The 24549-nt window shown below is 38.0% G+C and overlaps 1 protein-coding gene across 5 annotated transcripts in view; it reads right to left on the reverse strand.

The window, feature by feature from the left end:
• Positions 1-10345, reverse strand: part of MED23 (mediator complex subunit 23) — a 45390-nt gene extending 35045 nt beyond the window's left edge. For all 5 annotated transcript variants that reach the window (XM_063096209.1, XM_063096211.1, XM_063096208.1 and 2 more), the window contains exons 1-9: positions 10147-10345; positions 9750-9781; positions 9506-9593; positions 7070-7194; positions 5894-6005; positions 4398-4496; positions 3532-3633; positions 2907-2976; positions 1082-1194 (exon numbers count right to left, since the gene is read on the reverse strand). In XM_063096209.1, coding sequence (XP_062952279.1) covers positions 1082-1194; positions 2907-2976; positions 3532-3633; positions 4398-4496; positions 5894-6005; positions 7070-7194; positions 9506-9593; positions 9750-9781; positions 10147-10194 — 789 coding nt within the window. In that variant the 5' untranslated portion in view covers positions 10195-10345. The remainder of the gene's footprint in view (positions 1-1081; positions 1195-2906; positions 2977-3531; positions 3634-4397; positions 4497-5893; positions 6006-7069; positions 7195-9505; positions 9594-9749; positions 9782-10146) is intronic.
• Positions 10346-24549: the final 14204 nt, after the last annotated feature.

Consider the following 24549-nt stretch of genomic DNA (forward strand, 5'->3'; position numbering starts at 1 on the left):
CTTTTTAAGGGCCTCTTAGGTGTATAGATAGATACATAGACAGACAGAAAGAAAATCACTTTATGTATGTGTGTACATGTATGTATGTATGCTTTTCAGATAATCTTTAAAAGACTATGCTATTGTAACTGTGAAGTAAAAATTTTAGAACAGTTACTGCATTAAATTTCTTAACTTTTTTCTTTGAAACTGATTCCCATCAGGCTGTAGACTCTCTCAATTCACACCAGGTACCAGACTGTCTATGGTTTACTGCCCCTTTCTTCATTTTGATAGTAAAATATCTGGGAAAGGGGTATGGGTACATAAGCATTCACTTCAATGTACTACTTTTAAAAAATTCCTTGGGGCATTTAAAATAGAATAATCAGAGTGCCTGTTTTATATAGATGTTTTTATTGCAAGAATTAACTTAATGTGGATACAGCTGTTAGAAGAGCAACTATACCCCCAAAAAGTAGCCATCAAGGTTTCTCACTGATGCAACAATTTAGACGGAGTGGTGCCCCTTAAAGGGTACCTCAAAACTTCAGTGCTTAAAAAAAGCAAATTTTCTTCCTTTTAAAATTAAACTTAGAAATGGACTTCAGATATAGTCACATTAGTCTTAAGCATCACTGTAAGGAAAGAATTTTTCTGCTCAGAAATCTAATCAAAGGGGAATGGAGACAGCTTTCAAACGCTCTGTTACAACTGTAAACATAAACACTATTGCCAAATTTGGAGAGCACAAATGACTTGATCGCACAGGAGTTAATGTAGATTCTGGAATCAGGCTGAGTTCAAATCCTGGCTCTACCACTTCTTAAATGTGGGGTCTTAGTCAAGGAATCAGTTTTAAATTTCAGTTTTCTATCTCCAAGTTCCTTATCAGAGTTGGACCACTGAAGCATAAACATCCACAATAGCACAAACCACAGGGTGTATTTGAATACTGGAATAACATGATAAACCACAAACTATCTCTCATTAAACATGTACTTCTTCAGACTATGAAGAGACAAATTAGCATTGTACATCTTATAATCTAGAATGAAGACTGTTAGATGGACCAAAAGTTCCACTATATTTAGCAACATACCTTATCATATGGCAAAAGGCCTTTCAAAGGAAAACGAAGAGTTGCAGGATCCAATTTCCATGAATTACAAATGGCACCTGAGTTATTAACAACTGGCAAAAGACTGCAACGGCCTGTATGTAATACAAAAATGTTTTAAAGTAAATTGGAACACAGCAATGCCTGGTCCTTCATTCACTCCACAAATACTTAAGGAATATATATGCTGAACTAGGCACTGATTTAAAAATGACTTAAAAAATGTTTTAATAAGACTGAAGTTTGGGAATTTCATTATTTTTAGTCCAGACGGTTGAAGATTAATTTGTACAGGCCTTCCAAACTCAAAAATGGTGCATTTTGTCCAAGTGTCCAGAGAAGAGGTCAGCAAGCAATAATCCATGGGCCAAATTGAGCCTGCCACCTGTTTTTGTAAAGTTTTATTGCAACACAGCTGCTTTTGCAGTACAATGGCAGAGGTGAGTAGTTGCAACAGATTGTATAGCCCACAAAGCTCAAAATATTTACTGGATGGCCCTTTATAAAAAAAGTTTGAGACCTCTAGTCTAGGGTCAGCATGATTAATTTTATGCAGGATGTCCCTAGAGGCATTAGATGTAGCTTATGATCATCGTCAGCTCTGCTGTAGACATGATACCCCACCCCCAACCTTACTGAAGCTTAACCCCCATTATAACCGTTGAGGATGGGAAATCCTATTATGGTAATTGAAAGGTGGGGCCTTGAAGAAGTCCTTATAGGACCATGACCTAATAAATGGATTAAAAATGGTGGTCATGGGCATAGTTCTGAGGGCTTTAAAAGAAGAGCACATGAGAGGTTAGTCTCCATCTGCTCTGCCATTTTCTGCCATGTGAGACCCCTGGGTCACTGTCACCACCACCAGATGTGTTCCCTGGACTTCGGACTTCCCAGCCTCCGAAATTGTAAGCAATAAATTTTGTTTTCTTTATAAAATACCCAGTTCCATGTACTTTGTTGTAAGCAGAAGAAACAGACTAATTAATACAAGCTCATACATCCAACTGCCCGACGAATATGTCACTTGGATGTCACACAGGCATCTCAAGCTCAACATGTCTTAAATTGAACACATTATCATCCTTCTCAAACCTGCTTCACTACCATAATTCATTAAGTGATATCAATATCCACTCAGTTACAAAAACTAGAAGCCTGAGAATTATCTGTCTGGTGTCTATTTTTTTTTTATTTCCAGGGTCTAGAACAGCGCCTTGCTTACAGAAGAGCTCAGTATTTGATCACAGAATAAATAACGGTGTATATTCTCAGACAGTTCTGAGGCCACCATGATTTCTCAAAATAAAACAGGAGTATATGTGGGCACTGCAAAAATTGCCAAATCACATGGTTATTTTTTAAAGAAAGTTCAGAGAATCTAACAAAACACGAGAAAATGGAAAACAAAGTGAACACAATAAAGAGCAACAGTGTGAATGGGCTGAGCAAGGTTGATACTCTTGTGCACTTATGGCTACAGAGGGACAAGTTTGTTGAGACTTCCAGTTGTTTTCAGATTTCACGTGCTTTACTAGCTGTATTAAAAGGTCTTTCTAATCACCAGGAAACATATCTTCTAGAATGGTTTTATCTGAAGCTTAGACCCATTCCAAATAGTTGTTATTACCTCCCTAAACTCAGCACACAAAGTACCTGAAAATAAGTGAAAGGCTATTATTAAGCCTCTAGAGAATTACTAAAATGACAAGCCACCAAGACATATGAGACCATCCTTCAGCTTTTTTCAGTAGTTAGATCATGAAAAATAAGGTACCATTTAGCATATTTTAAATTATAATCCTACCACAAATGGAGTTTATCCTTGCTGTGGGCCTGAAGGTATCCACAAAGTCTGATACTAGGTTTCCAAGTAACTAAAACAGAAAAAAATAATAAATAAATAAGTACAAAAATAAAAACAAGATTGCCCTGAATATAGTGATCATTTACATGAGATAATACATGTAAAGATTTAGTACAATGCCTGGCACATGATAACTACTCAAAGGTTAGCTCCCTTTTGCTCCCTTCCAAACAATTATTTACCAGTTCCTCTGTCCCTGAATTAAACCAAGTCACACCACCATATCCTTAGCTATCTGATGAAGCTGTTTATATTTTTTCACATGGCATGCAAACTGTCTTAATGGGACACCAGAGAAATGAAATAAATACATCATGCTAAAAAAATTACATATTATCCGAGGATAAAAGTGACCACTTCTTAAAATAAGCACACAAAAAATAAGATTAATATTACTGTTTTTAATAAAAACTTCTATTAAAAGTTGCAGTAAGGGGCTGGCCAGTTAGCTCAGTTGGTTACGGCACAGTGTTGATAACACCAAGGTCAAGGGTTTGGATCCCTGTACCGGCCAGCCACTAAAAATAAATAAATAAATAAAAATGTTGGTAAATGTGAAATTTACCCAGTGTGGAAGTTTTCCTTCGGGATATAGTTTTCTGATCTCTGTTACTGCAAAATAGGCTGGCAATAAGCAGGCATTTCTTTCCAATATATATGCTATAACCTAAGAAAAATAAAAGGGAAATATTATTCTTGACTAGTCTCACACATAAGCTCTTTAAATACAACAATGGCAACAACAACAAGAAAAGGATATTAAAAAGTAGATATCCCATTTTTAGGGCGGGACAGGGGAGATGTTGGTCAAAGGATACAAAATTTCAGTCAGAGAGGAGAAATAAGTTCAAGAGATCTATTGTACATTATAGTAACTATAGTTAATAACAATATATCGTATACTTGAAAATTGCTGAGAGTAGATTTTAAGTGTTCTCACCACAAAAAAGTAGTATGTGGGGTAATCCACATGTTAAACTTCATTTATTGGGTTTAAAGTGTAACCTAAAGGAACTCACTTATATGGAAAGAATGTCTAAAAATGAAAATGAAGAAACAATGGAATGGATTGCTGATGGTTAGTAAATAACGTTGAGAACGCTTAAAATATTGGTAGACCAAAGTAACAATTCTTGCAACATTAGTTACAAAGCACAAAGTAGTGCATAGACTGATGTCTGGTGATGGTTTAAAATACTTTATTATCCTTATTGCTGTTTTCATGATTAAAAACCATGAATTAATTAAAATTTAAAATTTCCTTCTGAAATATAATAGAAGTGAAATAGCATCTTTAAAAACAGAAGTGATTTTTTTTTTTGTATAAGAAATGGAACATTCCATAAATTATGATGTTTTAAAAGCACAGACCTAAACAAAATTAGATTTTTTGAGGTTATGATCAATGAATTTCAGATATGTCTAAATTACCTCTCTTGCTACCAGAAGCTGCTGTACAACAGCAGAGCTCACTGTATTAGGAATTGTCAAGATTTTCTCCAAAATCACTTTTAAGAGATCTCGAACACCCTGAAGAAGGAAAAAAACATATATATATATATATACACTATATATATAGGTTAAAACTAAGTTAACATTCCCTATGTTAGCTAAAACATTCAAAGGTTTCAGAATTATATATTCCTTCAAGGTCACACCTTTAAATTTCCTGAATCAGAGTTAACATTCAAGTCCCTAACATTAACCCAAGAGATGAATCATGTTCCAAAATAGAATTCTGAAGAATGTCTTGCAATATAATGAACAAAGAAAGTCGCTTATAAATAAAAATTAAACTTTCTACACTCTGCCAAGCTTTTTTGCCCTCATAACATTAGAAGAGTTTCTATTGTAATGAGAGCCAAAAAAGCTTAACTTGTGCTTCTAGACAAAAATATATTTGAACAGGACTTGAAAACATGCTGAAAATAATTAAGCTTTCAGGCAGATGACTCTTTCTGCTCACTCCTTTTGGCATATTCTAACTTTATTCCCCCTTCTCATCCACCACATATCTTAACCTCACAAGCATATCCAAGGCTATTCTGTTAATCATCTCCATATACATACTACCAGTTGCATGATCTGATAGATAGAGAAGAAGGTCCATATATAAACTGTGTGACCAAGCTTGTAAAAAGACAGAACATACACACCGAAGTACAATTACAAAGCACCAAACAAATAAGAAGTCAAAACCTGCATAAGTCCGAAGAAAGAGAATATAATCAGAAAAAGCTTCTTAGAATTAATTTTGTGTTAAATCATCATTCAAACCAGTAATTACATGTTAGGTTATTATCTGTTAAGTCCTTTCAGCTTAGAGAAAATACAGACATAAAGCACTGGGTCAGGTATTGGCAATTCTTTGAAAGAAGACAATAACAAAAGTGGCTTGATGAAGCAGAATGTCTTCTGCAGCTATGGAGCTCTGGAGCTATATCATCAGACACAATTAGAGAGCATATGTTGTTTTTGTTCAAGGGGAGATGCTAAAAACACTGGGTGAGAAAAGACACAAGCTCACGGAAGGTCAAAGCAGAGACGATGCAGGTCTTGTTCCCTCCATCAGTTGATCCCTTCATCTCTTCTAAGTTCCACACCCACTTGCTCTGTGCTCTTTCATTTGAAGCCCTCCCAAATCAGAGGACTAGGGACATGAAGGAACACAGATTCTGCTTTGTGACTTCCCTCATCATTGTAAAAATATGTTAGCCACCTCTGTTTTTAAGAATGTGGGAAGGGCAGTATAGAAGCTATGACAACAGTTGAGTAATTAAAAAACCCTTGAGGAAACATACAACAAAAAATAGACAAATTTTGTAAATGCTTCCACTTCATTTCTCTCGCCTGAAAATAAGATATATATATAGTGAAAAATTAATCATGTTTGAAAATAAGCACTTTTTATAATTAGAAAAAAATACCTTGTAATCCACTCCCCCAATTATTTTCCGAACCAGTTTAAATGTTAAGGCCCAAAGCTGTGTTCTTTCCCATTCAAGAGTGTCAGAGTTTATCAGGGATTCACAAACCATCCTAGAAAAAAGGAATATCCATTCCAATTACAAGACATAATTTTGCAAGTTCTCCAACAGCCAGGGTCTGTGTACTCTGGGTATTATACTTGTCACAGCAAGTATTTTTAATAAAGGGAGCTTATTACTTAAGCACACTTTTAGATATATATAGTATCTTACATTTTTTACTTGTATGAAAGATCAAACACTAAGTAGAACTAATACTGATTATATTTTTACTTAAAAAAAAAATCTATCTAAAGCTTTGGTTAAATGTTTACCACGTATTGGCTTGTGGCAGGTTGTATTTTTCCAAGATGGTTGCAGTGAGATTTTTGATCCCACATGCTCTTCTGAGATGAGACACTGATATTCCTCTCATGGACAGGTGGGGGGAGGGCCTATGTTCTCTCTCCTTAGATCTGGGCAGCCTGAGACTATGGCAAAAAGGAAGCAAAAAGGATGCAGTATGTCTTCCAAGGCAAGGTGACACAGCTTCCACCCAGCCCTCTTTGGCACACTTGCATTTGGACTCTATTGTGCTGTGAGAAGATCCAGGACGCAAGGTGAGGACATGTGTAGATTCCGGCCGATAGCCCCAGCTGAGGTCCCAGATGACAGCCAGGAACTAACACTAGATGTATAAGTAGGGAAGCCTTTGTCATGAATCCAGCTCTAGGTATTTCCGATTGTAATCATATGAGATTCTGAGAAAAAACTTCCTCCTAAGCCCAGTCAACCATAACTATAAGCAACAATAATAAAATGATTATTATTGTTTTGAGACACGAAATGTTGAGGTAATTCCTTGTGCAGCCAAAATTAAGTGGAATAAACTAATCGAAATGAGTTATCTCAGTCCCTGGGGTTGGAAAGGCAGAGGCTGCCTGGTTTTGTGCCTATATGTATACAATTCAGGAAACATTGCATCCTAGAAACTAAATCTTGAGGGAATTACGAAGAATTACCTGATGAGCCTCAGTTCCTTCTTTCCTTTATCCTTTTACAACAACCTCCATCAATTTCCAAACATTTATAAAAAACAAAATTCTATGGATTGCTAGTACCCACCATTAAACATACCTGGGTGGAAGGAGACCAGTTTCGACCGCCATTGCTAAGCAGTCATAAAGAAAAGAAATTCTTTTAGGACTATGCTGGCCATGAATAAATTTAACAATCCACTGGATGCACTGTTCATGAGACTCCTGGAAAATTAGAACATGATCTTACTTTAGGCCTAAAGTTATATTTTATAACTAACAAATAGCTAACACTAAACCTGGCAATATATCAATATTATAAATGAAATACTCCATTAAACATTAGTGGATGAAAAATTTTTTTAAAAAGCAAAATGAAAAAAATTCAGACTTAGTATTTGTTATATTAATCTTAAAATCTTGCAGTTATATAGCTTAAACTCCCATAGTAGTAAGATTACGTGGGACCTCCAACAGTAGTAAGATTTTATTAACATGTTCATGGCTAATAGAAAATTCTAACACAGATTGTTTAAGGCACTGTAAGCAGCGCCCTTAGTAGCAGATATAAATATACCTGTCACTGCAGGAAAAATTCATTATGGATTAGTACATCAGCACGAGGATTTAGTATGAATCTAATCCCTAAGAGCCCAAACAAGAGTCCATTATAAATCCAATGAAATAGTGGATTTCTAGACTTGCAAAACTTTAAATCTGATACCAGAATGTTGTGCCCATATCAAATTCATCTTCTAGAGTATCTCCAAGAAGAGCCTGCATGGCCTGCTGCACTGCACTACCACTGTCCCTCATACACATTTCTATTATTGCATATATAATGACAACTTAGAAATACCTATTTTCTTCCTGACTCCCCCACTTGAATATAAACTTCTCGAAGATAAGAGCAACACCTTAACTCATAAAATGTTAAATGAATTATTTAAAAACTTAAAATATGTTGGAAAGATGTTCAACATCACTGAGAGAAATGCAAAATAAAACTATATAGAGATAAAATTTCTCATGTTTTTGATTGGCAAAGATCTCTCTTGTGAAGCTATCAAGAATAGATACTCTAATACATTGCTGGTGGGTATGTAAACCGGTATAGCCCTTACGGAAACTATTACATGATTTCTATAAAAATTACAAATGGACATACCCTTAGACAGAGCAATGCTACTTCCAGAAATTTATCCTATGTACCATGCATAATATTATTCATTATAGCATTGTTTAGAGTAGAAAAGGTAAGAAGAAACCTAAATGTCAGTCAGTAGGGGACTGGTTAAATAAAGAAAGGTGTAGCAATACACAATGAAATATTATGCTGCTATAAGAAAATAAGAAAGGAAAGAATTCTTAATGGACTGATATGAAATTACCTTAAGAATTTATTAAGGGGAAAAAATCAAGGTGCTAATTAATGAATAATGTACATGGTATATGATCATTCTATAAAAATGATTCTACTGTACTAGCCAGCTGCCCCCCACCCCAAACAGGATTCTATGTGCATAAAATGCTTCTAGAAGGAAACAAACTGGGGATATTGGCTGCAGACAGGAAAAAGAATAGGTGACAAAGCTAAGAGTGACAGGCGAGAGACTAGTAATTAGATCCAATTTTTGTAGCTTCTATGATTAGAAAATAATTAAAACAAGATTTTTAAATATGAATGTATCGTCACTATGTGATCCATGTCTAAGCAGCAAATCTTACCACCAGTAGCTCATATGCAAATATATCTCATTTCGCTATTTGTAGTGCACTATGAGAAGATAATGCACTAATCCTCTTTAAGGATCACACATTTCATCCTTTTCATAGACACAGTTTCTGATGTCTCTTCTTTGTTACTAAGGTTTACCACTCCTTTCCCCATTTTTACTATAATATCTTTGCATCCTTATCACAAATTCTTTGTATCCTTATTGTAGCATCTTTAGATCCTTAGTATAGTACTTTTATTATAATATTTTTATATCAGTGTTGTGCCAGTTTCTTTGTTGAGAAGAAAATGGAATTTTTATCCCTTTTACAAGTGAAGCTTAACAAATGGTTTTATATAATCTAACATGAAGATTTTAAAAGATTTCACACCATGCTGTCATCAGCTTCTCAACACAGGTTCTCCACTGAAGTATACAAAAGAAAACAAATGGGAACCAGAACAAAAAATTATGGCATCACTTGGGAGAGCTTGGTGCTAGTAACACCAAGATCATGGGTTCTGATCCCTGTACTGACTAGCCAACAACAAAAATAAAAAACAAACAAAAAAAAGATCACAATTTTATTTCTGTCTTTCTAGAAAGATCTTAACAGCAACATCAAAGTAAATATAAAAAACGAAAGGGCCAAAACTCATCCGCGGAACATATTTAAAACCGCAGTAGGGCTAGCTTGCTAGCTCAGCTGTTTAGAGCTCCGTGTCATATCACCAAGATCAAGGATCCCCATAACAGCCAGCTGCCAAAAAAACAAAACAAAACAAACAAAAAACCCAAAATAAAAATGCAGTGCTCACCTGAGAAAGACCACCCCAAAACTGCCTGAACGCCGCCAAACAGCTAATTAGTTTTGTCTTTTCATCTTCAGGGGTATCCATAAACATGCTAAAAAACAGAAAGTATGTTATTTGCCACTAGTTTTAAAAGGTAATTAAATTAAAATAGAATAGTGGATCTTATAACCCTCTAAGACGAACCTAAGTAAAATCTTACAAAGATACAATCGTATAAAAATAAAAAATCTGCCATGCATATACTCACCCGGGGAAAGCCTCTTCTATAACTTCCGTTTTCTGTAAAAAAAACAAAAACATGTAAACAATGGGAGGAGGAAGAGGAGGAGGAGGAGGAAAAAAAAAAGAGGGGGGCCTCCCCTAGCGAAATATTACAATGTAACACAGGGCAAGTCACTTTAGTCAGCAACGTACAGAAAAGAACAATACCCGTCTGGCCTGTCACAAAAGGTGCTGTGTGGATTTCAAAGGATACTTCGAATTTGACAGCAGCTTTTGAGAATCACTAAATCCCTGCACAGACACTTGGTGTCAAAACAAAGGGGAGGCGGGAAAGGAGATGCCCAGGCCCGGTTTCTTGACCGCTGTCCCCAAGCCTCCCCCTCCCCGTGCCATCGTCCTGGATCGCCGGCAGTTGCACTCACCACCACCTCCTCAAAAATGCTCTGCAGCTGCGTCTCCATCTGTACCATCGCCCCCGCCTTCCGGGGCGCCCCCAAGACCCGGTTCAGGCCCGAGCTCCGGGAAAAAAGGGGCAAATCGATGGCGACACCTGGAGGAAAACGCAGCCCCTTGGCGCCGCTTCTCTTCCCCGGCCCTCTCCGGGGCGCGTTCTCTCCCGAGCTGAGCCAACAGCAGGAACCTGCACGGACGCCGGGAAGGGACCGCTGCGCGCCGTTCACAAAACCTTCCGAAACCAGGGAGCCCTGTCAGACGGTTCCGTCTGCGGAGCAGGATGGCCAGAGAGCGGGACGAGAGCGCCCCCAGGCGGAGCCCCGGGCACTCGGAGGCGTCGTCGACCGCAGGCGTTGCCTCCCGGCTTTTGCAAACAGGGAAGAAAAAGAGCTCGGAGCCTGCGTAGAATGCTCAGGCCGTAGCCTGGACCAAGCCCATGTCTGTAGGCGCTGACCTTCTGGAGCTCATTCAGCAGCCTGGAGCCAGGAGCTGAAACCACACTGTTCTTAATCACAGGGACCATGCCTTATAGTCGACACATAGCCGGCTTTCAATGAAAGTTGAGAAAACCGAATGAATGAATGCATCATTCCTGATGATTAGAGTCGTCACATATTATCTACGGGTTTTGGTTATAATAATCTAAAAATAGTACTTACCAATTATTGAATACTTGTAACTTCTGCGGTGGCGATAGGAGTGGGCTGGAAGGGTGCCAGATCCAGAATTATTAAAATCCAATACCCTAACAATCTATTGTTCTTTTCAGGTTATATTATTGTGGATTTTCTTCATCGGATTTTAGTTCTAAAACAGTTTTCACCCACTACCTGGCAGATTTCTGTGCTTGCTCTCCATGTTGTCCAAATCAGTGTATTCTCAGCAAGTGCCAGCTAATCTTTTTTATTTTTATCTTATTTTATTTTAAAAGATGACTGGTAAGGGGATCTTAACCCTGGCCTTGGTGTTGTCAGCACCACGCTCTCCCAAGTGAGCCACGGGCCGGCCCTAAGTGCCATCTAATCTTAATATCGCCCAGGGCTTGTGTAGTTGAAAAGATAAAATGGTCAGGAAAGAATTATATATTTTTTCCATAATGCTTGCTAATTCTCCACTCGCTGAATAAAAATTGACTATATTTCCAGAGCTTCTTAATGTGTTTCTCCGTGCTTACTTTTATTAGTGTATAATTTGTTTATAATAAAATACATAAATTTAAAATGTATAGATGCATGCTTTTTGACAAATGTTCACACTTGTTTAACACATTAGTCAAGATGTGGAATATTTCTATCACTCCAGAAAGTTCCTGGTGCTCCTTTGCAGCCAATCCCACCACCCATCCCCAAGAGGCACACACTATTTTAATTATATAACCATTAGTTTTACATGTTCTTGATATTTATATGATTGGAATCACACAAAATGTACTCTTTTGTGTCTAGCTTCTTTCACGCGTTATATTTTGAGATTCATCCACGTGTATTATTGCTGAATAGTATTCTATGGTATGAATATACTAAACATTATTTATGGATTCACCTGTATATATTTAGGTTACACAGATATCACTGTGTATATTTAGGTTATTTTCAGTTTTTAACTATTATGAATAAAGTTGCTATGAACATTCTCAAACAAGTCTTCCTATGGACATATGTTTTCTTTTCCATTGGGTAAATACCTTGGAGAAGATTTTTGGGTTATATGGTAAGTACACATATAACTTTTTATGAAATTGCCAAGCTGTTCTCATTTTTTTCTTTTTAACATTTTACACTCACACTATTAATGTATGAGATTTTCAATTGTTCTAAATCCTTGTTCAACATTTAGTGTTAATCTTTTAACTTTTAGTCCTTTTACTTATAGCCATTCTAATGAGTGTGTAGTGGTATCTCAGAGTGGTTTTAATTTGCATTTTCCTCATGACTAATGATGGTGAATATCTTTTAATGTACATCTTAGAGGCTATTCAGATGTCTTTTGTGAAAGGTCTGTTCAAGTCTTTTGCTTGTTATTAATCAGGCAATTTCTCATATTCTTATTTGTATTCTGTATACACATCTTTTATCAGATATATATGGTGAATATTTTCTTCCTGTCTTGGCTTGCTTTTTAATTTTTTAAATGGTGTCTTTCATTAGTAGAAATTTTTAATTTTGATAAAGTCCAGTTTATTAATTTGTAAATTTTATGGTTAGTGTTTTAGAAATCTTTGTGTATCCTAAGCTTTCCTTCAATATTTTCTTCTAGAAACTTTAGAAACTTTATAGTTTTATCTTTGATGCTTAAGTCCATGATCCATTTGAATTAATTTTTGTGGACGGGGGAGCGGAGCAGGAGGCTGCCTCCTCTTCTGTTCCAGAGGGGTTGGGGCAGCTGCTCAGGGCTGAGGGTCTGGGGTCACGACCCTGGTGGACCCAAAGGATAGAGTGTCGAGCCAAAGATTATTGCCCTGCTAAGTTTCAGATCTGCTTGGGACCTTTGACCCCTTTCCTCTTTGGGGTTGGAATGTCTATCCTATGCCCGTCCCACCATTGCATTTCGGAAGCACATAACTTGTTATCTGGTTTCACAGATTTACACCTAGAGAGGAACTTTGCCACAGGATGTGGCATACCTCAAGTCTCATCCATCCATTCCAGCACCATTTGTTTGTTGAAACAACCTTCCTTTCTCCATTGAATGGCTTTGATTAGCATGGGTTTATTCTTGGACTTTCTCTTCTGTTCTATTGTTCTATTTGTCTATCCTTATTCCAGTATCATGTTGTCTTAAGTGCCGTAGCTTATTAGTAAGTCTTGAAATAGTATAAGGTCTCCAAGTTTATTTTTTTCCAGCTTATTTTTTCTACACTTGGTCCTTTGCTTTTCCATGTAAATTTCAGAACCAGCTTGTCAATTCTGACAAAAAAAAAAAAAAAAAAAAAAGAAAAACAAACAAAAAACCCCCTGGGATTTTTATTGGAATTGAATTAAATATATAAAGTAATTTGGGGGATAATTGATACCTAAACAATATCGAGTCTTTCAATCTACTAATGTGGTAGATCTCTCCATTTATTTAAGTCTTATTTTATTCTTTATGGCAATATTTTGTTTGTCTTGCATATCTTTTGTTAAATTTATTCCTAAGTCACCAAGACCAAGGGTTCAGATCCCCATACTGGCCAGCCACACACACAAAAAAAAGCAAAACAAATTTATTCCTATGTATTTTATGGATGCTGTTTAAAATAGCATTTAAAAAGTTCTATTTTCTGACTGTCTTTTGTTAGCATCTAGAAATAGAATTGATTTTTGTATACAGACTTTTTATCTTGTGACCTTGGTAAATTCACTTATTAGTGCTAGTAGCGTTTTGTAGATCCCTTAGAATCATCTACATACACAATCATGGTCATCTGCAAATGAGACAGTTTTACGTCTTCCTTTCCAATCTGTACGTCTTTTGTTTCTGTTTCATGCTCTGTTATATGGGCTAGGACTTTCCGTAGTACAATGTTAATGAGAAGAGGAGAGAATGCATCCTTACCTTGTTCCTGATCTTAGGGGGAAAACGCAGCCTTTCAACATTAAGTATGATGTCAGCTGTAGGTTTTTCATTAATTCCCTTTATCATTTCACTGATGCTGTTTATCATGTTGAGGAAATTCCTTTCTATTCCTAGTTTACTGTTTTTATCCTGAATAGCTGTTGAATTTTGTCAAATGCTTTCTCTGCCTCTGTTGAGAGAGTTATATGATTTTTCTCTTTTACTTTGTTAATGTGATGAATTCAATTGATTGGTTTTTGAATAATGAACCAACTTTGTTTACATGGGATAAATGCTACTTGGTTATAACATATTATCATTTTTATATATTGCTGGATTCTATTTGTTAATATTTTATTGAAATTATGCATTTTTGTTCGTATGCCACTATCATCACCAAACCCTAGCACATCTGTTAGGTCTTTTGGATGATCAACTTTCTTTAACTCATAAAGAAAATTGCTGGTGGGAGTCATAGGCCTCCAAAGGCCCTATAACTTCTCTTGGGGTTGTGTTTAGCATGTGTTGCTTCCTTGTAGCTGGTAGGCCATAAGCTGATGACTCCCCGTTTATGGATCTGTCATCCAAGTCTTTGGCCTGGCAGAAGCTTAGTTTCCAAACAACTGCCATATGTACATACAACCACTGTATGTCATTGTTGACCACACAATAGCTGCTAAAATCTGAGATGAAAAAATTCAAATTTCCTGCTGTGAGAATGGCTTCAAGAGTTAGGCTTAGTATATTATTAATTTGCTAGGGCTGCCATAACAAAGTACCACAGACTGGGTGGCTTAAATAACAGAAATTTACTTCTCACAATCCTGGAGTCTAGAAGTCTGAGATCATGGAAGCAGTAGGGTCGTTTCTTTTGAGACCTCGCTTCTTGGCTTATAGATGGCCGTCTTCTCCTTGTATTTTTGCATGGTCTTCCTTTTGGGTGTCTGTGTCCTAATTTCCTTTTCTTATAAGGACACCAATCATATTGCATTAGAGCCCATGCTAATGACCTCATTTTAACTTAATTATCTCCTTAAAGATTCTATTTCCAAATACATTCACATTCTGATATAAGTTAAAACTTCAAGATATGAATTTTGGTTTTATTTTTGTTTTTGTTTTTGGTGGCTGGCCAGTAAGGGGACAACATAAGAATTTTGGAGGGGACACAATTTAGCCCAACCACTCCACCCTCTGGCCCCCTAAATTCCTGTCCTTCTCACATGCAAAATACATTTACCCTCATCCTAATAGCCGCCAAAGTCTTAACCCCTTCTAGCATCACTTAAGTCCAAAATTTTACGTAAATGTTATCTAAATCAGCTATGGGTGAAACTCAAGGTATGGTTTATCCTGAGGCAAAATTTCTTTCCAGCTGTGGATCTGTGAAACCAGATAATCAGTTATCTGCTTCCAAAATGCAATGGTAGGATGGGCATAGGATAGGCATTCCCATTCCAAAAGAAGGAAATTGAAAGGAAAAAAGGAGTCACTTGTCCCAAACAAGTCTGAAACCTAGAAGGGCAAATTCCACTAGGTTTAAGTCTTGTAAATAATCTTCTTTGGCTTGATGCTCTGTCCTTCAGGCCTACTAGGATGGTGGCAACTGTGAGGAGGGCTTCTGGGGGAGGGGGGGCAGCCAGGCAGAGGTTGTGGGTACCTGAGTGAGATGAGGTGGGCATCCATACATGAGAGGGAGTAGTGGCAAGGCTCAGAGGCTGGTTACGTAGAGTGAAGTTGATCAAATAAGCAAAAATAGTAAGTTCATGAGATTCAGGTTTCATACTGTGAGAGAAGTGGAAAATTGGAGGTTTGATATTAACTTGTGGAATAAATATAGATATATATAAATGTGTGCGCACACACATGCACAAACACACATACGTATATACACACACTCATAAATATATCCTCCAGCTCTGGCAATGCATAGGGCTTAGGAGCAGCAGCACCTCAATGATCACACCTTGAGCTCAGATCTAAGTAACATTTTCTACTTTTTTTTTTTTTTGGCAGCTGGCCTGTAAGGGGATCCGAACCCTTGAACTTGGTGTTACAAGGCTGTGCTCTAACCAACTGAGCTAATAAATACCATTCTCTACTTAAAGGAGACAGGGATCTTTGGCATAATGCCTGATCACAGACCTGCAGCAGGGAAGGTACAAGATGAACATGAAACATCTTATTTTACCAGAAAGCAAGAAAATTCTTAAATAACAATGAGGAGCTGGAAGGCTTTCCCACTGGCCAAATCAGGGACAGTATGAAAATCAAAATAATGACAATAATGGATTATTGTTACAACCCACTGAATAAAATAGTAAATCATGAATCCGTAAAGCTGTAAATAAATAGATGAATAAAATGAAATTTTGGTGAAAAAGGGGATATTTACATGACTTTAATGTAACTCCATAGACAATACTTATTAATAACAAAAGGACAAAAAGTTACTTCACAGTGGGGAAGCCTGGCAGCCACCACCTTAATCAAATGATCAAAGTGAACTTCCTCAGTAATGGGAAAAACTGCATCATTCTAGTAGGATGTGATGAGAAAAACACAGCATGGCTTCTGTTATTTTTCTGCCACAGTGGCGTAACCTGAATCTAATCATGAGGAAGTATAAAAACAAAACATTGAAGGACATTCTACAAAACAACTGATCTGTATCACTGAAAAGAGTCAAAGTCAAGAAAGTCAAGGACTGACTGAGAAACTCCCAGAATGAACTGTTCCATGTCAAATAAATGCAAAACATCACATTGAAAATATCTTTTTACTCTAAAGGACAATTCATGAAGTCTGAGTGGGATCTGGGGATTAGGTGGTAGATATGTATCAGTGGTAATTCCCTGACTTTGATGGTTTTTTAGGAAAATGCCCTTATTTACAGAATATGTACACACTGCAGTACTTGGAGAAGAGGTGAGACCAGGTTAGCAACTTAGCTTTAAAATAGTTCAGGGGGGGGCCGAGCCCGTGGCGCACTCGGTAGAGTGCTGCGCTGGGAACGCGGCGACGCTCCCGCCGCGGGTTCGGATCCTATATAGGAATGACCGGTGCACTCACTGGCTGAGTGCCGGTCACGAAAAAACGACAAAAAAAAAAAAAAAAAAAAAAAATAGTTCAGGGGAAAAAGTCTTCTTTGCACTGACACCTCTAACTTTTATGTTATTTGTTTGTAATTATTTCAAAATTTAAAAAAATTACTGAAAATAAAACAATAAGTATAAGAATAAAGAAACAAACCATATTTGCAAAATAATAATAATAAAGCCAGCAAATATCTGAATAAGAAAGGTGGATTTCCTCCAAACCAATCCTTAGTGCCAAGAAAGATTGGCTCTGTTAATTCTGTTATGCCATAACCAAAGGTCAGTCACTTCAGTTCAAATATTCCCATAAGTCCTTAGCTTGGTTTTGTTTTTTTGTTTTGGCAGCTGTGTGGTATAGAGATCGGAACCCTTGACCTTGGTGTTGTAACACCATGCTCTAATCAGGGTATTATTATAAAATGGTATGTAATTTCCTCAGCAGAAAATATCAAACTACTACAATGTTCACTAGATCACAAAAGAGCATACAAGGAAAGGACTAGTTGGAAATATGCATGAATGAGTAGCATATTAACTGTCCTAGCTTTCCTAAAAAACCACCAAGCCGTCATTAGAAAGAATTACCTGGAACCTGCATCCAAGGAAGTGTGCTAACACCAACCAGTGCAATTACATTGGTTCAAGGTGAAGGCTCAGTCCTGGGACTAGGACCTGAGTCAGTAGTTTCAGGAAACAAGCAAAGGCAGAAAGGAGGCAGAGGTGACTAGCAGGACTGAAACCAAGTGAGAGCACCCAGGAGCCCTGTGGAAAAGACTGGTATGTTTGGGTCATTGTTAGAGCTGCTTGCATTACCAATGTAGTAGTTGGTTCTGCCTCACCCTGGAGAGTGAGGGCAGGAAACACCCCTCTCAGACTTTGAGGGGCCTGAAAGATGGGATGAGTAGAATGAGTCAGCAGCTAATGCAATAATTGTTTGGGCTTATAAATAATGGAGCAAGCCATGAGAAAGACAGAAAAAATTAAATAACGTTTGGTTTAGAGGAAATACTGGCCCGGATTTAAGGGTCCGATGATGTGCCTACCTTCCTAAGGAATAAGGTATAGCAACAAAAATGGGAAGCTGGAAACCTGGATGGTGAACATGGAGGTGAAGCAGGTTAGGGCATTTGGAGGATGGGCCTAGAGAGTTGGGAAAAACTCAGCATGTGACATTAGCATGTGAGCAACTTAAGGGCATCTTCTGTATCATTATGTTTTCTATTCCAAATTCTAGTATGATCCTTGACACATGGTAGGAGCTTAATAGATATGTTTTAAATGAATGAATGAATGAATAAATAAATAAATGAAATAAAATAATATTGAGATTGAAAAGGAAGTGTGGAGAGAGAATAAACTGGGTTCTGAAACAGAAATTCCATTGGTTAAGACCATAAAAATCCCATTGGCTAAGGGATCAGTGTACACTGGTTTTATGGAATGCAACTATATTAATCAGGGTTCTCCAGAGAATAGAAGCAATAGGATATATATATGTTAGGGAAGCTTACCTGAGCTTTGGTGGCCAGAGATTTTATTGGGGCTCAGTCATGCAGGCATGGTTCACTACCCAAGCAGCTAAGCTCAGTCCCTAGCCCCTCCAGAAGTTGAGCTGATACCTCATGACCCAACAGCCTCCAACCACTCCCTCCAAACACAAAATCACATTGTTAGACTATTTGAAGTGACCCAAGGCTTTGATACATACCAAAACACTTCTATCAGGCATGACATCCAAAGGATTTAGATATTACCTCTCAGAAGTCAAGGGCAAAGGCCAGACCTCTTTTTGGTCAAAATTAAATTCTTAACTCTGCCAGATCACACAATACTCATCACTGCACAGCCTCCCTGCATCTTCCCCCACTCTCCACTCTCACAAACACTGAGCTGGTTAGATGATGTTCCTTTATACACTTACTCAGAATGACTCCCCAATAAATATCATTCCCAGCCTCATAACTATCAGGATAATTTTCCCTTTAATTACTCATGCACTAAAAAAAGTTTGAACTTCTCTTCTGAAGGTCTTATCTCTGAGATAAAGATGTTCTCTCTCCTTTTAATTTATATCGTGTGTCTTTGGAACAATTGGAACTTTGCTGATGGGCCCAGCCATCTTAGAGGGTGAAGGAATCATAAAAAGTGCACAGATGAGCAAGGGCTCCCAATTAGAGGTTGCTTACTCTATGTCTGGTACTGCACTGAATTTCTTAACACAGTCACTTTCCTTTCCCACAGGAACTGGCTCTTTTGCAGGTGGTAAAGCTGAAGCTTTCAGAGATTAAGGGGCTTGATGCACAGTTAAGTGGCACCAAGTTAATTAGTGAACCTAGACTAACACCAGAGTGTGTATGTACGTTAGTGTGTGTGTACGTATGTGTATGTGAAAATGCAACTACATACATAGACTCAGGTCACTCAGCAAGCTTGACACAGATGCTCATCAGACTCTTCTAGGCTTTTGAGTCATCTTCATTTCATTTACAGACTTCCTCTCTAGCTCTGAGAGTGACTCTTCTCATGTTGGTTTGCTTTACTTCCCACTCTAAAAGTCAGAAAGAACTGGCTTCCGGCATTCCTGCCCCACATCCTTCCACCTTTCCTGTGCAATGGCTCACTCCCCAGGACTTCGTCAAAGTGGCTGTGATGGTTAATTAATTAATTGTTTGTTTGTTTTGTTTTTTGAGTGGAGTTTTTTTATGGTTGGTACGGGGATCCCAACCCTTGACCGTGGTGTTGCCAGCACCACGCTCTCGCAAGTGAGCTAAATGGCTAGCCCTAATTTAATGTGTCAGCTTTACTGGGCTTAGGAATGTCCAGATCACTGGTAAAGCATTATTTCTGAATGTGTCTGTCAGGGTGTTTCTGGATGAGATTAGCACTTGAATCAGTGTGTTACCAGACTCAGCTTGGGCTGCCGGCCCCCTTGAAAAGGAAAGAAAAAAAACTAAGTCAAATGGTTGGTGTTAGCAAAGCAGATGTATTCAGCTGAAGGAGATGGTAGGCTATCCCATCTCAAAAATTTACATTTACTGAGGGGTTTTTAAAGGAAGGGTTGAGGGAATGGAATGAGGGAGGTGAAAAGCAGGAGAGCAGGAGTCGTGAGTTACGAGGGGTCCGTTTCTGTGGGTCAGGTACAAGGTCTTGCGGAGGCCTCACCTTGTTTCTGTTCTCATCTTCGCTGTTATCTCAGGACCCTGCAAGATTTTGATTTGCGCCGGTGTACTTGGCTGGTGCCCAAGGTCAGCTTCAGTCATTTGGCCTTGATCGTTTCTCAAAACTCTACAAGTCTCAAAGAAAGAACTGTTAGCTCTGCAAAGTACTAATTAGCTTCTCTGCCTTGTTTTCCTACTTAGCGGGCAAGATAAGAAAGTCAGGGGATGGGAAGAAAGCGTGGAGAGGAAAAACCCGTCCTTTTTAATATCTCCCTCACCCCCTAAAGCCCAGCTTTAGGTCCCAACATGGCTTCAGTCCTGCTCACTCCAACAAGTGGACTTAGTAAAGAAGATGGTCACTTTTGAATGGAACAGAAGCATAGAGGGCTGGCGGGTTAGCTCAGTTTGTTAGAATGAGGTGTTGTAATGCCAAGGTCAAGGGTTTGGATCCCCATACTGGCAAGAAAGAGAGAAAGAAAGAAAGAAGGAAGGAAAGAAGGAGAGAAGGCCAAATTGGCAAATTTGCTCTCTCTGTATGAACTGGGACCTCCATCTTCTGAGGAGAGTCAGAAGATGTTGACTAAGGAAGAATGGTCAGAGATGAAAGGTTTCTGGCCTTGAACATGGAGGAAGAGAGCTATTAGCTAAGGAATGTGGATGGCTTCCAGAAACTGGAAAAGGCAGTAAAACAGATTCTCCCTTAGGGCCTCCAGAACAGAATTCAGCCCTGGTGAAACCTTCACTTTAACCCAGTGAGATCTGTATTGAACTTGTAACCTTCAGAACTTTAAAACTAATATAATGCCTAAGTATCAACACTGGATTTCTGAGAGGAATGGAAGAGTTTATTTGACTTGTTACGCCATTTACTATAAAGTAAAACTTTTTTTACTTAAATATAGACTTTTAAAATTTACTTCTTTCCTAGAAAATATTCTCTTCACTTTTGATTCTGAACATTTCAAGTACATGTTCCATAAATAATTTAACTTCATTAGGTTTAAAACCTAACATCATCTTTCTAGAAATCTGGCCTCCCCTCCTGTGTCCCTATCTCTACCGATGGCGTAATTCTTTTTCTAGTTATTTGGGTTTAGAATCATTCTTTGAGCTTAGTGGTGCTGCCTTCATAATATTTCTCAAGCCCAATGCTTGCTTTCTGTTTCCACCCTTGATCAAGTCTATCACCTCTCACTGGGACTGTGACAGCTCCATCTACCTGGCCTCTCTGCCTTCATCTCTTTTTACTCTGGTTCATTCCATTCTCCAGAACCAGAAAAATATTCCTAAAGCACATCTTTCATCATGTTACTCTTTGGCTCTAAATCCTATTTTGGCTTTTCATTTCGTACAGACTCACTGTATTAGTCTGTTTTGTGTTGCTGTAACAGGATTACCTGAGACTGCATAATTTATAAAGAACAGAGGTTTATCTGGCTCATGATTCTGGGACAACTGCATCTGGCACGGGCCTCAGGCTGCTTCTACTCATGGTGGAAAGTGGCAGGCAGCAGCAGGTACAAGCAGATCACATGGCGAGAGGAAGCAAGAGAGAGAGAGAGAGAGAAAGAGAGAGAGAGAGAGAGGAGGTGCCAGGGTATTTTAAACAACCAGCTCTCATGGGAACTAACAGAGTGAGAACTCACTCATTAACCCTACCCCTCGGGGAGAGCATTAATCCATTTATGAGGGATCCTCCCCCATGACTCAAACAGCTCCCAACACTGCACATTGGTGATCAGATTTCCACATGAGTTTTGTGGGGGGGACAATACGTCCAAATTCTATCACTTACATATAAATTTCCTCAATTCAAGCCTCTTCCCTTTCTTTCTTCCTTCTGTCCTTCCCTCTTTCCTTTTGATAAAATGTTAACAGTAGTTCAGATTGTGTAATTTTATGTCTGAAAGTCTCAAAAAAAGGACTGACATATATATGATATACAATTCTTAGTAAAAACAAAATCCAAAGAGCCATAATAGTTACTACATTTTCCTAATACCTGACATTTTGAAAATATCTAGAAGACTTCTCTTAATACTTTTTATGGACATGAATAGATGTGGCACATGAATCCATATATCAGTTACGCATTTTGAAATGTAAGATTATGTTCTTCCTAGGTAAGAAATGCTTCTACTAATATTTCTTCAAGGGAATCATGATTGCCTTAGAATACTGTGTTAAAAAACAAAATAAAACAAAACACCTCTCCTGCTGGTAAACTTAAAAAAATTAAACATTCTTTCTGAAGAATGTCTTTCTTTCTTATATAAAAAGGCATGAGTGTGTGCGTTTACACACACACATACAGCAGACATACTGACTTCCCTATTGCTTATGGTTTACTTAATCAGACAAATGGATGGTGAAAAGGAAGACAAGCGAAGTCTGGTGTTGAGAAAGAAATATCAAGTATAGGGATTTACAACCTTTAAAAAACCTGATCTTCTTTTCTTCTTTATTATGAAATCATTAAACTTAAATTTGCAGATAGCTATTAAACTAACCTTTCAGGTTTATGATTAAATTAAGAATTCAAATTAATAATTTTCACAAGGTTTGAATCCCCACACAGGTTAGCTACCAGAAAAAAAAAAATTAATAATTAAAAAAAAAAATCTGTCACTGAGGCTGTCCTTCCCACTGCTGTGAGGCAATGGTCTTTGATCCTCACCTACACGCAACTCATCCAGGTGATGGTCTTTTATGCTCACCTGCCTTCAACTCAACCCAGGTGGATTTATCCAAACTCTGACTCTTCCACCCTCCCTTTTCCTCCCTCTGCCACCCCCGCCAAAGCTGCTCTTTCTAGAAGCCATCCCCATCTCAGTAAGTGGCAACTCTATGCCTCCAGTGTCTTAGACCAGTTGTTGGAAAACTATAGCCTGCAGGCCAATTGTGGCCTGCCATCTATTTTTTGTATGGCTGGCAAGCTAAGAATGGTTCTTAATTTTTGGTGATTGTCTGTGTTCTCCCACTAGAATGTAAGATCTATGAGGGCAGGGATTTGGGTCAGTTTGTTCAATCCTTTGGCACATAATAAACTCTCTTAAATACTCATTGAATAAATAGAAAAGAGGATACCACCCGTCCCTCAGACTTTGATTTGCCCTTTAAGAAACTCCTACACAGAAGCCTGCCCACAGGTTTGCCATGAACCAGGATATTATAAGTCCTCCCACAAACAATGAATTGGGTCCGAGCCACCTGGAAAGCCAGTGGTGGCCCAGCACCCATTTGGGTGATGTTGTATGGTGATATTTAGTTTATTCTCTCTAAATTAAAGCTCTATCTTTCATGTAACTTTCTTTTGGTTTGTGGGAGGGAGATTTTGGTAAAGTCTGCGTTGTACAAAAAACATCTCTTCTATCTCTCAGGGGAGTGCCGGACTCCTTTAAATCCAGCCTTCACCCCCAATCAATTCTTCAAAAAAAGCAGTGGCTATGAAATAAGAATTGAATGGAAGGGTATACTTGGGCCAGAAGGCAGGTGGTGGAGTGTTAGTAAGAGAATAAGAAGTCATAAAGGTTCTTTATTGCCTCATTCCTTCCTTTATTTGTTTTCCTCTATATCAGGCAAAAATCCAAGAGGGAAAAGACCAAAGAGACATCCCTGCCGATTTTACCTATTGCCAAGCATGAGGCTCTCAACTGCCTCCTATGCCTGGAGGGCAAAATTCTGGAATTAGTGCTGCACACTTTATTACCCCAGCAGTGGTGAGTACTCCCCTGCCCCTTTTGTTTTAAAACTCCTTTCTGATTGAATTGGTCACAGACTTTGCTTGCATTAAAAGATTAACTCGTGCAATGATGAATATCATCATTACCCTCATTCTATCATCACACATTGTATGCATGTATTAAAATATAACTTTGTATCCCATAAATATGTACAATCAATACTTGTCAATTAAAAAAAATTAATCTGTGGAGTGGGAGTTTACTCAGGAAAGTTATTTGCCCAGTGTTTGTATTCAGTATTCCTTTCTTTTTCTTTCTCTGTCTTTCTTTTTTTTCTTTCCTTCCTTCCATTTTTTCTTTTCCTACCTATAAAAGTAATTTAGGAATTCCCATAAATTTTAGCTGGATTATTAGTGTATGACCTTGAAGTCATTTAATTATTAAAAGCTACATATTTTTAGTCTAGATACATGTACTTGGGGAAAGTTGGCCATAGACAGTATGTAATATTTTCTCAATTGGTTTGTAAGCATATATTAGCACTTCATGTAAGGTTTCAGAGAAGTAGACAATGCATGGCCTGCACATTCTATTTCATGAACTGGCACATGTGGGGCTTCTCTCCCAGGCATTGGAGAGCTCAGGTAGCATGGTGGTTTTAGTGTGTCTCTTCTGGAGACATGTCTAGAATTTGAGTCATAAATATGAGACTCTCATAAGGACACTGAAAACAAGCAGCAACTATAAAAGCTTGGGAAATTTTTGGAAATTAAATCATTTCTGAGTTTTGAAATGAACAAGAGAAGGCTCCTAGAATTCTGACACTACTAGGGTAGATTTCTGCACTTGGGGCAAAGTGAGAGTAGTGGTCCTCTAGGACCCAGAGACAACCTTAG

Source organism: Cynocephalus volans, chromosome 5 (assembly GCF_027409185.1).
Source record: "Cynocephalus volans isolate mCynVol1 chromosome 5, mCynVol1.pri, whole genome shotgun sequence".
Classification (NCBI taxonomy): Eukaryota; Metazoa; Chordata; class Mammalia; order Dermoptera; family Cynocephalidae; genus Cynocephalus; species Cynocephalus volans.